This window comes from Tenrec ecaudatus, chromosome 10, assembly GCF_050624435.1.
Source record: "Tenrec ecaudatus isolate mTenEca1 chromosome 10, mTenEca1.hap1, whole genome shotgun sequence".
NCBI lineage: Eukaryota > Metazoa > Chordata > Mammalia > Afrosoricida > Tenrecidae > Tenrec > Tenrec ecaudatus.
In genome coordinates, this window is record NC_134539.1 from 135248219 (window position 1) to 135265829 (window position 17611).

The 17611-nt window shown below is 61.1% G+C and overlaps 3 protein-coding genes across 6 annotated transcripts; 2 read left to right on the forward strand and 1 right to left on the reverse strand.

The window, feature by feature from the left end:
• The first annotated feature begins 476 nt into the window (after positions 1–476).
• Positions 477–1997, forward strand: TCAP (titin-cap). The gene has a single exon (XM_075559326.1). The coding sequence runs from the start codon at positions 1120–1122 to the stop codon at positions 1645–1647; it is 528 nt and encodes a 175-aa protein (XP_075415441.1). The 5' UTR covers positions 477–1119; the 3' UTR covers positions 1648–1997.
• Positions 1998–3409: 1412 nt separating this feature from the next.
• PNMT (phenylethanolamine N-methyltransferase) lies at positions 3410–4679 on the forward strand. Its single transcript, XM_075559645.1, has 3 exons — positions 3410–3599; positions 3941–4148; positions 4238–4679. Exons 1-3 carry the CDS (start codon positions 3410–3412, stop codon positions 4677–4679), a joined length of 840 nt encoding a protein of 279 aa, XP_075415760.1.
• Positions 4680–5296: 617 nt separating this feature from the next.
• Positions 5297–16594, reverse strand: PGAP3 (post-GPI attachment to proteins phospholipase 3). 4 transcript variants are annotated; one of them, XM_075561764.1, is made up of 8 exons: positions 16372–16590; positions 15119–15216; positions 13949–14101; positions 8226–8288; positions 7756–7817; positions 7373–7509; positions 6961–7165; positions 5297–6852 (listed from the first exon to the last, which is right to left on the reverse strand). In XM_075561764.1, the coding sequence occupies exons 1-8, from the start codon at positions 16550–16552 to the stop codon at positions 6789–6791; spliced, it is 963 nt and encodes a 320-aa protein (XP_075417879.1). In that variant the 5' UTR covers positions 16553–16590; the 3' UTR covers positions 5297–6788. The 4 variants fall into 4 exon arrangements, with proteins under 4 accessions (XP_075417879.1, XP_075417880.1, XP_075417877.1 ...); XM_075561765.1 differs by lacking the exon at positions 8226–8288 and having other exon boundaries at positions 16372–16592; XM_075561762.1 differs by having other exon boundaries at positions 6961–7509; positions 16372–16592.
• Positions 16595–17611: the final 1017 nt, after the last annotated feature.

A 17611-nucleotide genomic window follows, 5' to 3' on the forward strand; every position in this document is an offset into this window, starting at 1 on the left:
GGTCATGGCCTCTGCTGGTGCTCTTCACTGTGTCCACTCAACCAGGCCCCCATGGCTCCCTGCTGCCCACCTGCCCCTCGACAATCCAGCTTCTCTCCCTGAGCTGCCGCCCTTCTGTGCTGGCCACTCCCTGTGCCAGGAGTGGGAGCCAGCTGGTGCCCAGGGGCCTCGGAGTGGGCAAGCGAGATTCAGAGAGCCCCTGGGACCAGTCCCTGGTCGCGCAGCTCACTGATGGTTGACTTGGGACCTGACTGCCACTCTCCAGGGCCAATAGATTCCCATCTCGCCCTAACTCGGTATCCGGACAGAGCCGGGGCTACTTCCCACACCTGCCCCTCCACCCCACTGGCCTTGAGAAAGGCAAGCAAGCAAGACGGGTGGGGGTCCGGGAGTAACTTGCAACTGGGGGTGGGGGGAGGCCTTGGCGCAGACGCTGGGGCCGAGGTGGTGCCGCCCCTGAGGGCAAGGTTGTAGGATGTGCCCTTGGTTGTGCCCTTGGCCCACGCTGAGCGGGCAGAATTAGGGCAGGATCTGGTGCTGTGCCTGCCCAGGGTGGGCGCCACCTCCCACTGTTTCCTGCTCTGTTGACAGGCGCCTGCCCGGGGGAGGGGTGGGGTACAGGGCAGTGCCAGGGTATACAGGGCAGACATGGGTCTGCCTTGAAATGGTGTCTGAAGGGTATTGGGATCCCTGGAGGTGACCTTCTGAGGACCCCCACCCCATAGGGGCAGCCCAAGCCCTTCAGAAGCTGACCTGACCTGGGGGCAGCCAAAGTCCAGGTACCACAAACCCCACCCAGGGCCCAGAGCCGCCCCCTGCCCCCATCAGTGACTCTTGGCTCTGCTTATAGCATCTGACACCAGAGGGGCTGAAAATAGCCCCTGGAGGCGGGGCGGGGCTATTTAAAGGGCCTGGGGGAGCAGGGCCTAGCAGAGAGGTGGGAGGTGCAGCATGGCCACCACGGAGCTGAGCTGCCAGGTGAGCGAGGAAGACAGGGAGCGCCGAGAGGCCTTCTGGGCTGAATGGAAGGACTTGACACTGTCCACGCGGCCTGAGGAGGGGTGAGTGCCGGCCAGCCACTTAGGAGGCCTAGGACATGGCCTCTTAAGAGGCCAGGGTATGAACAAGAGAAGGGTAGGGCCCACGGGGGAGAGCAAAGTGGGATACCCCCACCCCCAACTGGGAGCCCCCAGCCAGCCTGTGGGTGGGGACGGCACCGCAGGCAGGGGCTCACTCAGGGCCGTCTCCCTCAGCTGCTCCCTGCACGAGGAGGATGCAGTGCGGCGGGAGACCTACCACCGGCAGGGGCAGTGCCAGGCGCTGGTGCAGCGATCCCCCTGGCTGGTGATGCGGATGGGCATCCTGGGCCTCGGGCTGCAGGAGTATCAGCTGCCCTACCAGCGGGTGCTGCCGCTGCCCATCTTCACTCCCTCCAAGCTGGGTGCTGCCAAGGAGGAGCGCGAGGACACCCCCGACCAGCTGCGCGAGCTGCTGGCGCTGGAGGCGGCCCTCGGTGGCCAATGTGTGGACCGCCAGGACATGGCCGAAATCACCAAGCAGCTGCCCCCTGTGGTGCCGGTCAGCAAGCCCGGCGCACTCCGCCGCTCCCTGTCCCGCTCCCTGTCCCAGGAGGCTCAGAGGGGCTGAGGGGGCTGGCTGGGACCTGGGCCCCTCCTGGCTAGAGGTGTGGAGGGGAGGGGCGAGGATGCTTTTGTAGTTTGCCCGGGGTTGGGGACTGCGGGAGAAAGGAGCCAGAGGCCTGGGTGCCCGGGTCCCCTGAGCTCCCAAACACAGAGAGAGAAGCAGAGACGATGGGCGCCAGGGGTGGAGAGGTGGGGACCAGCACTGCTGAGTACCCCCAGCCCCCGGAGAAGGGACAGAAGATGCTGGTGAGGGCGAGAACTTCCTGAGAAGTGACCGTGGCCTAGGTGTCACCTTCAGAGACTGACAGGCGTCAGAGGCCCAGAGATGCCTCTGGAAAGGCAGCTTGGGGAAGATGTGAGGGAGGGAAGGGGTCGTGATGAGGGAGGGAGGCACAGTGGCGCCCCCAGCCCCCTCTGTTAGCACTGCAATAAATGCTCAATCATGTTCAGACTTGTTTCTCCTTGTGGGGGTGGGGGGCACCCCATTGCTGTCCTTTGTGCCCACTTCTGGGAAGGGGCCAGGCTCTGCCTCAGCTAAATATGGCACTACTGGCACACCTCCTGCTTGGGGGGGCGGTGGGGGACAGAGCTGTAAACAGGACTGCTGCCTGTCCACTCCCTGCCGCTGCTGCCCAGGCCTGGCCTCTGTGCCCAGCCTCTTGGCACCAGGCAGAGCCCAGCAGGCCAGCTGGCACCCAGGACTGTCAGAGGGTGTAGACAGGGTCAGTGACCCAAGCCTGACCTGCCTCTCAGCTCCGGATCCAGACAGAATCCTTGGCTGTGCCTGGGAGCTCCACCCTCCCTGCCCTGGGTGGTTGGTGGGTGGGGGATGGGGTCAGGTTCCTGTCTGTGACCCCTGCATTTGTCCTGATGACTCATGGTCCAACAAGGAGAAACTCTCTCTTGGAGGAGGGGTGGGGGTGACCTCAGGAGAGGGGCAGCTGACTGAGCTTACCCCCTCCAGGAAGACCAGGAACATCTGCTCTGTGTTGGGGGAGGGGCGGGGGGAGGTGAGATCCTGGCCACCTGGCAGCCCCAGGATAGTAAGGCCAAGTAAGACCCCCTCTGGCCAGGATAGGGAAGCTCCAGCTGATTGGACCCCAGATTTCCAGTCTCCAAGTCCCAGTCTGAGCACTTCCACCCCTTGTGACCCTGGCCATCCAAAGCATGTGCCTGCTTCCTGCCCTCACCCAGGTCCTGTGCTTCTGGTGGGAAGGGAATGTTCTTCGCCCCCGCCCCCATGTCCCCTTACTAAGTGCACCAGCCCCTGCTCCACAGCCTGCCCTATCGCCACTGCCATCGGTCAGGAGGGGAAGGAGGCATGTGCCAGGCCTGGGGCGACGGGCCTCGGTGATCAGAACGGACTGTCCTTTGGGGACTGTGGAGGTGGCCTGTGGGGGGGGGGGGTCACTGGAGAACAGGGCAGGTAAGGGTGGATCTGGGGGTGAGAGGGGGCTGGTGGGGTGTTGCTAAGGAAATGAGGTGGGTGTGAGGAAAGTGCTTAGAGGTAGGGAGGGGACCTTGGAACCCAAGACATGTTAAAAGGTCGATTAGAACATGAGACAAGATGGGATGAGGGCGAGCGGGGCCGGGCGGGGTCTGTCCCCTGCTCCGACACTAAGGGAGATGGATGGGCTCCGGAGTTGGCAGCCTGGGGCGGCCCATGGCTCAGTCCCCCTCCCAGCAGCGCGGGGTCTGCCGCAGATATAAGACTCTCGGGAGATGGGGTGGGTGAGGGACAAGGCCATTGCAGGAGCTGCAGGAGCATGAGCGCCAACGCCCTGAGCCCCGCTGCGGACTCGGACCCTGGCCGTGTGGCTGTCGCCTCCGCCTACGGGCGCTTCGAGCCCCGAGCCTACCTCCGCAACAATTACGCACCGCCTCGTGGGGACCTGAGCCGCCAGGACGGCGTCGGCCCCTGGAAGCTGCTCTGCCTGGCGCAGACCTTCGCCACCGGTGAGCTTGGGAACCCCGAGCGCGGGGAGTGGGGAGAGGATGGGGGGCACAGGGCCAGGGCCTGAGGACCAGGAAACCCCGCGGGGGGGGAAAAGGGTGGTGGCGCCCAGACCTGAGAGGCACGTAGTGGGGACAAGTGTGGGAGGGATGGGAGACCCCAGGGTCCAACACCCACTCCCCCCACCCCACGCACCTGAGAGTGAGAGCAGCTTCGCTAGATTAAGTCAGTTAGTCTGTAGAGACAGTAGCCAGGAGCAACGGAGAGGGCAGAGAGAAGCCCTGGGGGAGGTAGGGCTGGCCGGCAGGCCTGCCTCCAGGACCCCCTCCTCTGCCCCGGCCAGGGGAGGTGTCTGGACGCACCCTCATCGACATCGGCTCGGGCCCCACCGTGTACCAGCTGCTCAGCGCCTGTGCCCACTTTGAGGACATCACCTTGACGGACTTCCTGGAGGTGAACCGCCAGGAGCTGGGACTTTGGCTGCGGGAGGAGCCGGGGGCCTTCAACTGGAGCGAGTACAGCCGGCACGTCTGCCTCATTGAGGGAAAGGGGTAAGGCCATCGGCAGGGGCTTCCCCGGGAGGCATCTGGACAGGGCGTGGGTGGTCCCGAGACCCAGCCCTGCCTTGTGCCCCCCACAGGGAGTCCTGGCAGGAGAAGGAGCGCCAGCTGCGAGCCAGGGTAAAGCGCATCCTGCCCATTGATGTGCACCAGCCCCAGCCCCTGGGTGCTGGGAGCCCGGCACCCCTGCCCGCAGATGCCCTGGTCTCCACCTTCTGCCTGGAGGCGGTGAGCCCAGACCTGGCCAGCTTCCAGCGGGCCCTGGACCACATCACCACGCTACTCAGGCCTGGGGGGCACCTGCTGCTCATTGGGGCCCTGGAGGAGTCCTGGTACCTGGCTGGGGAGGCCAGGCTGGTGGTGGTGCCCATGCGCGAGCAAGATGTGAGCGAGTCCCTGCTGCGCAGCGGCTATGAGCTACGCAACCTGCGCACCTTCACCATGCCCGCCCACCTGCAGACGGGCGTGGATGATGTCAAGGGCATCTTCTTTGCCTGGGCCCAGAAGAAGGGGGCAGTGTGAGAACCCAGTGTCCCCAGTGCTGTGGCAGCGGCACCCACCCGGGGTCCCCACACCTAATAAAGCAAGCTGCTTCTGAGCCCTGGCTGTGGCTGTGCTGGTTTTGGGGATGGGGGGGGGGAGGGGCACCAGAAATCCTAGCCTTTCTTCCAGACCTTTCCATGAGCCTAGGTCTCTCTTCCCACTCTCCCCAAGCTCAGGGTATATATATTCGAGCACCTACTGTGTGTGGCAGGCACTAGGCATCGCCCAGCCCTCCCGATCAGAGGTAGGTCCTGGTATCCTGTCTCCAGGTGAAGCTCAGAAAGGTCAAGTAGCAGAAGCGGAGCTTGGTCTAAGTCTCAACTGCTCCGAGGGGGAAGGTGGGGGGGAGCAGTGGGATAAGGACACTGAAATGACATGTGCAGGGGGCTGGGGGCTCCCTCCGACGCAGGCACAGACAAGGGCCCAGGGAGCAGGAAGGGGAGGGTGGCACGTGGCTCCTGTTTCCTCCTCCATCAACTCTGCACAGTCCTATATCCTGTCCCTGCCATCCGGCCTGGCCTCACCCCGCCCGCCCCCCCCAACCATGTCCTCCTCTCCCTGCAGCCTATGCGCATGGATGAGCAGGACAAGGGAGCTGAGACTCAGAACTGGTTTATTGACACAATGCCCCATGCTGTCCTCTGCTCTCAGACAGCTCTCAGGATCAAAGAACCCAACCCAAGTCCCTGAGGTTGGCATCTTAGCATGGCTCCCCTCCCTGCAGGAAGGCAGAGCAAGGACCCCGCCTGCTCCACCTTTGGGATGGGGAGATGCCTAAGCATCACACAGCACCACCCTCTCCGCAGCTGCGACTGCAGGGGTCACCTTTACTGGGGTGCAGAGATGGCATGGCCCCCTCCTGTCCTGAGGCCACCCTAGAACAGTCACCCCAGGGAGGACAGTAACCAGACCCAGACACACACTTCTGCTCCCCCTGCTTCAAGCTGTCCTGACCATTCCCCGAGATCCAGGCCATGGCAAAGGGGCTGGCAAGGAGGGAATGGGGAGGAGGAGGGCCAGGGTACCCCCTCTTCTGTCCCCCTGGTCTGCGAGGGACTGGTTCGGGAGTGATCAGTCATATGGGGTGCTGAGACCAAGACCAAAGAGCAAGGTGCCAAAGACAGGGCTCTACCCACACGTGCGCACACCCACCCCCCAGCAGGTGACAGGGTAGCCTACTTTCTGCCCAAGTGGAGCCTTGTGCAGAGGGGGCATCAACAAAGCAGGATAGGTCGTGACTTGATCCCTTCATCGCCTGCCAGCCTCCCCGAGCTGTGCGGCACGCTGCTGCTCAGACACCGCCCCCAGACACGCGCGCGCGTGCACACACACACACACACTTTAAAACCACTCACAAACGTGTTCTGGAACTAGTCAGAGGTGTGGGCTGCACAACACGGTGACATGCTAACTGCTAGTGCTGTGTTCACTTGATGATGACCCTCACAGCGAGTTCAGGCTCCACTCCAGACAACAGTGCAGAGGTTGTGAGGGCTGCTACTCAGATTTTGGGGCCCTGGCCCTAAGTGGAAGTGGGGTGAGGCCTCTGGGGTGGCCACCTGGGTAGTAGTCCTCGGTCCTTCCCCAGCCTAGCCAGAGTCCCTCTAATCCCAAGGGAAAACAGCTGCTCTGAAACCTGACCAGCAGCCCAAGTTCGAACACTGACTGCCACCTAGCGGTGCCCTGGGGAAGGGCGGCCCGGGTGGAGGATCAGAAGGCGGCCCAGCAGTCTCCCGTCAGGTGGTAGGTGCCTGGTCTCCTAGCGCTCTGGGGAAGACCGGCAGGCTGGCCGAGGGGCAGTGTGGTGAGGAGGCAGGGGAAGCCTCCCCTCTGTGGGGTGCAGTACACTCAGCTCCCCTAGTTCACCCCCAGGAATAAGAGGCTGCCTGCTTTGCAGACTGAGGTACTGAGAGGCCAGCCGAGACCAGATTCCCAGATCTGTCTGGCCACATGCGAGCAGGCCAGGCAATGGGGTGGACACTGGGCATCCTCCTCCTGTCCAAGTGCAAGTTGCTAAAAGGAGACAACCAGTCATCTCCAGAGATGGGCGTGGGAGGCCGGCAGGGTGGGATGACTTGCTCTCAGGCCTCAGTCCAGCTTGAACTTGGCCTCTGGCTCCTTCAGCAGGTACAGGCTGTCCTCCTCCAGGAAGCTGGGGGTGAGGGGGAGCCTGCTGAGGCCCACTCCTGGGAAAGCCTGCAGCAGCCCCGCTGCCATGGTGCCCAGGCAGGCCAGGGGGTGGGCGGGGGGGGGTGCCCACCTGAAAAAGAGCACCTGGACGGGGACGGTACTGATGTGCCACATGGCGTGCGCGTCCAGGACCCAGAGGAGTGGCGGGAAGTCCAGCAGCTCCAGCAGGGACAGCCCCTGCAGCAGCAGGACCACCGCCATGCACTTGTGCACGTGCGGAAGCCGCCGGCGGTTCCACAGACACCAGGCCAGCCACCACACTGTGTTCACCACACCTGGGGGCCGCAGGGGGGCAGGCTCACCGCTGGTTCCGCCTCCTTGCCTCACAGGAGGGAGCGTGCCGTGACCTTTGGCCCCACTTTCCCAGGAGCCTTTGGAAGAAGCCCTCACACCTCTGTCCCCCTGCCCACACCCCAAGGGTCTCCAGAATTTCTTCTTGGAATGGTACCACCGCCCTCTCCCAGGCCCCAGTGCCATCTCACCGATCACCACATTGGCAGCTAGGTTGTAGCCATAGTCGAAGTGGACGAGGCTCAGGTAGGAGACGTGTGCGGTCAGCAGCAGCAGCAGGAGGGCACGGAAGGTGCTGACGACAGCCGGATGCCGCAGTCCCACAGTCCTGACCCCCAGCCAGAGCTGCTCAGGGGACGTGCCCATCCCCAGGGTGGCAATCCCTGAAGCAGCTCCTAGCCCCAACATCAGTGGGTGGGCCTGGTAACCCCGGCCCCTCTCCCCCAGAGGACCAAGTGCTGGGGATCCTTGTCTGAGCCAGGGCCCCTTTCAGGGCAGTGCGGGTGTTGGGGTGTCAGGGAGGGTTGGGAACCCAGTGCCCAGGGCCTGTCCCGCCCCCATGATGCGGCCTCACCTGACGCAGCACAGGTAGATGGAGTGGAGGATGACGGTGGAGGCACAGAAGTAGTCCATTTTCTGCGGATGGGGAGGGTGGAGGGCTGCAGGGAGGAGCTGGGAAGGACCCACCCACCTCGGACGGGAACAGAGGAGCTCCGAGGCTCAGTGGCATCTGTGGGGGCCCTGGGCCTGTGTTCACTGGCCCCCGGCTCAGCCCACACCAGGCCTAACAGGGTGCTCTCTTAGCCAAGGAGCACTCCCAGGGCAGCCCGGACTCCCACAGGCTCACTCATGCCAGCCCAGATGCGGCTCCTGGGCAAGTGTGGAGACCCTGCTCCTCCAGGCTCAGCTCCCTTATCAGGTAAAAGGAGAGTAGGGCCACGCGCACCTCAGGCTCCCACATACGCCACGGGTGTTAGAGACTCACGGTGAGCACCCTGCCCAGGCCTCTGGGGAGCCTGTGGGGCAGTCCTAGCAGGTGCTCACCTCTGTGAGGTCGGTGTCCCTGGTGTGAAAGACTGTGGACCAGAACCAGGCATTGAGGGAGACCTGTGGGGAGAGGGGCTGTGAGCCAGACCTCCAGAGGGTAGGCATGAAGGGGACCAGTCTCCCAGAACCCCCCCAAGGCAGCTGTTTTCCCAGGGCTCCTGGAGCCTCGCAACTCCCTCAGGTCTGGCTTTCCACCACCCTGAGCCCCCAGGGCCACAGGGGCTGCAGCCTCCACAGGTTCCGGCCTGGCCTGGGAACCAGTTCTAGCAGAGCCAAGATCCGGGGTTACTCAACACCTAAGATAACAACCCCCGGGTGGGGGGCCTTGCCTCCTCCCCACTCCCCACCTAGCAGCAGATGATGACAGCCCCACCTGGGCCCAAGGGAGCCTGTGACCTCAGCTTCCAGGGGCGGGAATGAGGTGGGTGGGGTGGAGGGGTGCCAGCCAGTATGGGGTGTGTCCGGGACAGGGAGCTAGCAAGTGAGGTAGCCTTTGAAATCAGGCAGATGCCACTGGGGCCAAGTCTCTGGGGAGCAGGGTGGCAAGCCAGCCTCCTCCTGCTGAACTGGCCCAACCTGCTGGGCCAGTGGCAGCTCCCATGCCCTGGGAGGAGAAGCAGAGAAGCAGGGCAGTGGCAGCAGGGCTGGAGGGCAATGGTGGGCAGGGGTGAGGTTTAAAGATTCTGCGTAAATGAACTGCACGGGAGGGGGATGGAAACCATCTTGCCAGGGAGCCCCAGGTCTTCTGGAAGGTGGTGCTGCTGCGTCAGGGGCCCAAACTGCTGAAGGAAGGTGGGGTTGGGCTGGGGAAGGGCAGGGAAATCGGTGAGAACCAGGGGAGACAGAGCTGGGCGGGGCAGGACCTGCTTCAGTGGGACGGGCCTGCCAGTGATGGAGAAAGGCCAGAGCTGCTCACTTAGGTCCTAGAGGCCAGGCAGGGGGCAGGGGAGCAGGGTTACAAGCCATTCCCCACCTGGCCCTGCAGCAGGAGGGATGGAAGTCAGACAGCAGGCTGAACTCCCTACTGCAGGCCATGGCACTGGTGACAGAGTGGCAGGAGCAGCGGGGTGGAAGCTGGGCAGTGCCCTGCCCTCACGTCAGTGGGACATTCTGTTTCCAGCCCCAGGAAGTGTCTAGGCTACAGCAGCCAGGCGCAGCCCGCCTGGCCTGGACCCTAGGCTGAGCCTGGCTGTGAATGCTCCTGGCAGCCTGGGCAATGGCTCAGTCCTCAGACGGGGGCTGCTATCAGCTCTGACGTCAGGCTATTCATTTGTTTTCAGTCAAGTTGCTTCCTCCTTTGAGGTTCGCGCAGGCCGGCTCCTGCCCTGTGCACCAAGCTCAAGGCTCCTGCTTGTGCAGTCTTTTCCTCTGAGAGGGTAAGGGGGCGCCTGGTGACCTTGGGGACACGATGGTCAGGGTCAGGGTAGGGGTGTCCTTGGGAGGACAGTGGCTCTGGAGCCTGTGTGGGAGGCAGGTAGAGGAGATGGCAGCAGGGACTGGCAGTCAGCCAGGCCTCCTTGTCACCCACAGCAGGGGGGAGGTGACAAGAAGGTTGAGCTAAGTGGCAGTAGGAATTAGAAAATCCGGAGGAAGGAGGTGCACAGGGCCAAGGCTTGGCACTACTGGACAAGGTGGGGTGGCTTTGTCTAACGTCCACCCTCCACCCCTGCCAGGGAGCCCCCTGGAACCTGGCTCTGCATACTCTGAGGAGCATCTCCCAGTAGGGAGCCCCTCTTCTGACTCGTCACCCAGGTTTTGAAGGCAGTGTCGCGAGGAACTTGGGCCCGAGAGCAGACTGTTGTACACCAGGGAGTCCCTCCTGTCTTGCAGGGCCCCAGCAAGGCTTAGTCTTTATGGTCACAGACCTCCATGTCTCTCTCTCTCTCTCTCTCTCCGAGCAGCTGGTTGGCTCTCTTAGCCAATGCCAGCTCCCATCTTCTTTGTGAGCCTGGGCAAGTTATCTAGCCTTGCTATGCCCCTTCCCTCATTTGTGAGATGGAAATGGACCATGGGCTAGTAGAGTCCATGAGCTGGCGGTGCCGAGGACGGGGCAGTATGAGATGCTGTCCCAGCCCGGACCCTCAACTTTCCGCAGACCTCAGCTCCAAGAGGCCAAGTTGGCCTCCTCTCCACCCTGCACATTTGGAGGAGTGCTCCCCACAGTTGCCCACAGAGATGGCAGAGGGACCGGCACCTCCACAATGAGCCCGACGCCCTTTCCCAGGCTCTGGATTCGAATTCTGCCTCCGCCACTAACTGGCTGTGTGAACTCGCCTCCCACGCCTCGCTGCACAGGACCACGAGGAGGAGGATGACTGCAGGTGCCTGGCACAAGGGAGCCATCGGATGCAGGGGTGCTGTGAGCACAGGGGGCCCTCTCTCCAGCTGCCCACCCCTACTCCCTTCACTCTCAGCGGTCACGATGGTCAAGGTCAAGCCTCTTGGGTCCAGAAGGCAGGCCCTCAGCTCTAGGAGCTCCCTCTGCCTCCTTCCCGAGCTCCTGGGCCACCATGTGGACTGCTCAGAGCTTGCAAGCCAGACACAGGGAAGGGGACAGAGGGCTGTGGTGGGAGGAGAGAGCTAAAGGCAGATGCTGGCTGTTCCCAGACTCCTGGGCCAAGCCCCAGGGGAAGGGGGGCAGGTCAGGACCCGGCCAATCACACAAGCCAAGAGGCCCTGGGCCGGCCCAGCAGGCGCCAAGGGTGGTGTGTAAACAGGGAGGACAGGGGGCTGGGGCTGAGGCTGTGGGGCAGGAACAGGGAAGACTGGGTGGGAGTGAGCAGCAGGCTGCTTCAGTCTGCTGGAAAATACAAAAATCGAGACAAAAATATCCTAGCCATGAAACTGGTTGGATGCCAAGTGAGCCAGACCTGTCAGGAATTCGACCCCAGTGCTAAGCCCGGTGCTCGGAGCTGTCATTGACACCATGGCAGTGGGGACAAGTGGGTCTTTAAATAGCTTGGTGTCTCAGATGTGGGGGAGGCAGAATGTTAAATATGACGCCTGCTGCCATCCGGGCCCCCTCCCCCAGAGGCCACCAGGTCTCACCCCCTGCCCAGGCCAGGCCAGCCTTCCTGAGCCCACTGCTGAGAGAGCAAGGGCAGAGGCGGATGGGGTGGGAGAAGGAGGGCTTCTGCCACCAAAGGATTCCTTGATTCCAGCCTGTCGTGAAGTCCTTTCTGAATTCTAACCATCATTCCCCTACAGACACTTGTTTATTTCTTCTCAATGTTTTCTCCATAGAGATGGCCCTAAACATGCTGCCGAGATGGCTGGCCTTCCCTGCACCCGCACCCCAACACACACACACACACACACACACACACACACACACACACACACACACACGGAGCTAGAGGAGGAGGCCTGGGAGCCCATGTGATCTCCCAGTGTTGGCAGAGAGCCGGGGCCCCCATCCTGGGGGTCAAAGGGCCGTGGTATGCCAAGGCCTGGCGCGTTACACTGCGCTGGCTGGCAGCAGTCCAGGCGTCAAGGGCAACATAAAGGGGCTGACTTCTTGGGACAAAACTTCATCAGCCCTGCTGGTGGGCAGGGCTCCTCAAGCCCCTGGGAAAGAGCCTTAGCCCAGCCTACCCCCTTCTGGCTAGCCCCCCCACTCCACCCCACCCTGGAGCCAGAAGACCCAGCCTAGGACAAGGTCCATGCCACACCCTCACCACAGCTCAGGGCCACTCCCTCCTGCAGAACCAACACACACACACACACACACACACACACGACCAAGTGTAACACCCAAACTAGATTGTCAACAGGCATGTGGGCCCTGAGCCTCTGTCCACAAGAGGGGCCCATGCCTCAGAATCCTGCATCCTGTCCTGCCCACCCTCCCTCTGCCACCTTAGCACCTCTACTCTCCCGAGGGTCCTCACAGAGGCAGGACTCTGGGACACCCCTTGGGGCGTGCTTTCTAGCCAGAAGGAAGCTGACTGGCAGATATCAGTGAGCTGAACCATCAAGAATCCTGGGGGCCAAGACAAGAGTTGTGACGTGGCCATCGGCCCTGGCTCATGCCATGAGGACAAAGACTGGGACCTTCTGCTCCCCTCAGACTTTGGGGACTACCCAAGGAGGCTCTGAGCTTTGTGCAGGGGAGCCTGTCCAGGGCTGGGGCATGGGGGAGGGGCAAACACTGTCCAGAAGGCACAGGGAAAGGGCACAGATGCCCTGCAGCATTTTTTGGCCAGGACAAGACCTCCTTCTCTACAAGAGGCCTCAACAGGAAGTGGTGGCTCTTTCTCACCCAGGCCTGGGCCACTGGTACAATGGCAGGCCCTTGCCAGCCTGGACACTTGGGGCCCTCTGCTGTCTGTTTTCCAGCCATGCTCCGGCCAGGCTGACCATGCCTGTCTCCCTGTGCTCCGTGGTGCTCCAGCTTCTCACAAGTCCAAATTGAATCAGGCCAACAAGGCACCCTTCCCACCTCCCGGAGAGACTTTCCCACGTACCGGGACTCCTCCAGCCCCAGGGCTCCCAGGGCCTCCCTCAGATCCACCTCGCTCTGCCTCTTTTCTGGGCAGGGTGGGCCGGCACCTGTCTCTGAGCCCCCATCAGCCTCTACTAACGACCACCTTTCTGATCCCTCCCTGTTTCCTGACGCTCCGAGGGGGGAGACCTCAAATGTTACCATGGCCCCAGGCCTGGCCCGCTATACCCACGTGAGTGCCTGCTTTCTGACCCGCAGGCCTCGTGGCCCTCAGGCCCCCAATGATTGGCATTCTCTCTCCTGCCTTGCAGATCCTGAAGTTCTGCTCAGACTTCCTCTGCTTTCCCCAAAGTCACCTTGCAGGTGCCTCCTCGTCACCCACAACTACCCCACGGTCCCCTCCGCAGCAAGGCCTTCCGTGGTTGCCTGTACTGATCTGGCCCGTCCCCCATCACAGAGCCCTAACCACCTGTCCCCTGCTGCGGCACTCCTCCATGCCCCCCACCGTGCAGGTGGAGGAGTCAGACCAGAGGGCAGGGGCCAGTCTGTTTTTACACGTTTTTCATCTCCAGCACCCAGTCAGCTGCCTGGCACAGCACGCGGGAGAATGGCTGGTTTCGGGGCCGGCGGATGAGTGAGCTCCCCGCTCTTCCTTCGGTTTGTAGCACATCTCTGATCAAGAGCATGCACCGCAGCTGCTCACTCGTCCACTTACCCAGGTGGCAATAGCTGTCCCCAGATGACCCTTCCCGTCGCTGAAGGCTCCTCTGACCAGCCACACCGTGACAATCAGAGGCTGGTACACAGGTGGCACCTGCGTTAGCAGGGGTGGTCCAAGACCAGGCTGTGCTCCAGACAGACAGTGCTTTGTCTGCCACTGCCCACCAGCCTTGGGCTGCGCTTGGGATGGCTCCAGTTCTTCCCGAGGGGTCTTGCATTCTGCTATTAGCAACTGGGATACTTCTGAAGCACCCATGGGAAGAGCTCTGGTCCCAGCATGCTCCCTCCCACCCACCTCCATGTTTGGACACTGTGCTGTCAGGACATTAGCTAGCTTCCTCCTTCAACACCTGCCTGCCTGCCTTCCTCTCTCCCTGCCAAACAGGTGGTGTGCCCAGCTCAGGGCCTGCCCTGGGTCTCCCCAGGCCTGACCCCCTGTAATGGTAGCAAAGGGGGAGGCAAGTGGGTAGAAGCCCTGTTGGGTGAAAGTGGGGGCCCACCGAGTTCCTCCTGCCTGGATGAAGTCGCTGAGCGGAAACCCCATCAGGTTACCTACCCAGGCGAAGGCCACACAGGTGTGGTACATGGGTGAGGAGGCCGGCACGGAGGTGCGGTAGCGGCAGAGCATCATCAGGCTGGCCATGCCATTAAGGAAGGAGGCCATGGCAGAAGCTGGCTCTTGGAAGAACAGGAACCGGGAGAAGGGCCACTGAGGAAGGAGCAGATGAGGGGGCCTCAGGGGCCAGCAGTTCCCTTTTCTCTGACACCTGCTGCATCAACAGGCCCCTCTGAATCTTCAACTCTGGCCTTTGGCTAAAGCCTCAGATTCAACTCCCCTTTGGACCAGTGAGCCCCGTTCCAGTTCCATACTGAAGGCCGTATGTAACCCCAATCCTGCCCAGCACTCAAGCTGTAAGCCCTTGTCTCCAGGCAGGTCAGGCGGGCTTGTCCAGGGGCTCAGCTTCGCCTGGTGCTCAGCAGGAAGAAACTGCAGACTTACCAGCCCGAAGACACGCGTCTTCATGGCTCTTTACCACCGACCATAAGTTTTCTCAGATTCAGCTTCCCAAAATCAAACCAAACTCACTGCTGATTCCCAGGGACTCTACAGGACAGGGTAGAACTGCCCCTGTGAGTTTCCGATACTGTAACTCTTTACCGGAGTAAAGAGATCCTTCTTCCTTCCTAGGTGTAGCTGGTAGTTTCGAACTGCTGACCCTGCAGTTAGCAGCCCAACATGTAACCACTATGCGACCAGAGCTCCAGAGACTCAGCGTTTGCTGTGACACACTGGGAAGAATAACCTTGCCAGACTAGAATGAGATAATATTGCATGAAAGGGCACCAGGAAACGGTGCCTCATACCTGAAGGGATGCTGTTATGAATTCAGAACTCTACTGGAGAAGCAACTGGAATCATGCCGTGGTGGCTCACGGGATTTGTCCCTACAGTGAAGCGGATGTCACAACCACCCCAAAAGGCGCAGCAGCATGCTGTGAGGAGGTCCTCAAAGCCCCCAAATCCTATTTCTCAAACCCAGAAGCAGGACTCAGGGGTTCTATAGGATTACAGGAGCACTTGATTTTGAGAAGAAGTTCCTGCTCCAAGCACACAATTACTACCCCGAGGCCCACGCCCCAGTCTGGATTATTTGGATAGTGTGGTCTCACTGAGGGGGGGCGTCCTCCCCCTCTCCCCATACCCATCCTGCCACCTCCTGCTCACCTTGCCGTGGAACTGAGGAACTCTGTGGCCCTCCTGAAGGTAGAGGCGGACGGTGTGCCACATACACTCATACTTACAGTCATCCCGGCAGGTCCAGCCTGGAAAAAAACACATGTGGCCTGGTCCATTCCCCAGCCCAGAGAGCCACAGAGAGAGCTCAGATGGGGTCGAAGGGAGAAGGGTCTGCAGGTTGGTGAGAACCAGAAGGAATCTCAAATTTTACATTCCCACTGGATGGGTGAGAGATGGTAGGGCATATATATAAGGGTGTGTGAGAGAGAGCGAGAGTGAGTGAGAGAGAGGAACAGAGAGAGAGAATGCATGTATGAGAGTGTGTGGGCAATAGGAGAGAATGTTTTTGTCTTCTTTTGCCCAAGGGAAGGATCTTGGCTGATCTAGGAATCCCTGGCTGTATGTCTGTCCCACCTGAACACCAGATTTATCACACTTCTCACCAGCACGGAGCCCTTGCTGCCTTCTATGAAAATGAAGCCCAAATGCTTTGGCCTGACTTTTGAGGTCCTAAATGGGCTTTCCGCCCTGATCTCCCCCATCCCATTTTATGTATGCTGATCTATGACTAAATCAAGCTTCTGGAAGTGTCCACAGGTGGCCAGGGCTTCCACTCTTTCAAATTCCCGGTGTGTTAGAAGAGGAGCAGACTGCAGTGAGCCGGGTCGGCGCTGGCCTGGCCTTCGGCTTGACTAGCTACTAGAGGTGGGGCTTGGAGCAGGGACCTCGCCTCCTCTTGAGCTTTCCCAGCTGTAAAACTGGGACAAGAGAAACTACTTCAAACAACTGTTGTGAGAATCAAGTGACCAGGCCTTTGACCAGGCGGTCCTTCGATGCTGGCTCCAAGAGCAATGCAGCCACAAGGGAAGAAGCAGGGGTCAGAAGAGGGTCCAGTGCCCTAAGTGACAGAGCATGTCCTTCCTCTCAGATAGATGCTCCTTAGTGCTGGTCCGATGGTTCTGCCGACTCCCACGACTTCCGACCTTGTGTGTGCACATGGCTGGTGCCCTGTGCGGGTCGGATCTCCATCACTGCAGGACATGTGCACTGAATGCATGTCTGCCCAGGCGAATGGCAGCTTTGGGGAGAGCAAGCCTGGCCGCTCAGGGCACCCCGGGGCTCCTGTCCTACTCCTACCAGCGCCGGAGGTCAACTGGGGTTGAGAGTGCACAGAGGGTGGGGGTGGGGGGCGCCAGGGGCGGGGCCTGGGCGGCAGGCGGGGCTCTGGGGGTGGGGCTTACCTGCCAGGCTCATGTAGATTGGCTGGCGGGAACGGAAGTGCCTCAGCGCGCCCCCGGAGCAGTTCCGCTCCTCGCAGCGGAGCACGCAGTCCCGGTAGACCGGCTCGCGGTCGCCCTGGGAGCCGCTCGCCAGCGCGGCCGCCGCGGCCAGCAGCGCCAGCTGCACCGCGCGCCCGGCCATCCCTTGCCCGCGGCCGGCTGCCGCGGAGGAGCTCGGGAGCGCGCGTGGGCCCTGCTTCCGGAGTTACCGGAAGTGCCTCGTGCTCCGGGTTCGCGTCTCCGATTGGTCCGTGCCGTGCAGCGGGAAGTCCCCGCCCGGGTGCCTCGCCCGGGCCCAGCTGTTGAGGCGGAGAGGAAGAAGGGGCCTTCTGCCCACGCCGGCCTTGTTTCTGTCCCTGGGTCTGTCTGATTCGTGGTGGCAGGGCCACTTTTCTGCCACCCGCCCTGCCGGCCCACTTCCTGTAGCTGTTTCCTCTCTCCAGCCCCCCTGCTGCCACCTGGTCGGACCATCTTTTGTCACCAGACAGCTTCGGTAGCTTTTCTTTCCTCCCGGCCTCAAGTTTTGCCCCATCCAGCCCACGCTCCCCATCCAAAATGTCAAATCATTACATTTCTTCATTTAAAAAAATGCCTTCATCTTGAAGATTATTACATTTCTTCATCCTGGCGATGCTCAAGATAAAATCCAAACTCTTCCAGCTCTGTATTAACCGTTCTTCGAACACGTCTTTCTCATTCCATTCACTTTAACTTTCACTCCTGCTGTTCTGAGTTTACCCGCCCTCCTGAGCCAGGTGGTTGTACCCGACAGACAGCCTGTCTTCCCAACGAGGGCCCTCAGTACGCTTTCATTAACTTTTTTAAATGAATGAGCAGCACTAATCTCTGCATGCTATCAGATCCAGGACTGTCAAATTACCCTGATTTGGGCCACACTGAGGTAGGAAAGATGTAGGTGGAGAATGTTTGGGAATAGAATTTCTTTGGCATCCCACCCCTCCCCCAAATACCACCAGCACTACCCTCTCCCCTTTCACACCCCATTTTCTAGGAAGCCTTGTACCTAAATGCAGAATAATGGTGACTCCTCCCCCTCCCCTCCCTCCGGTCAACTTTTCCTTTGTACCCTGAGGCTGAGGGTTAGAGGGGTGGTGGTGGCAGGATTAAGAATTAAATGTGCATCACTGGTGGCCTCCTGTTTGTACGTTGGGCTGTCCGGCAAGGTCAGCAGTTTTAAACC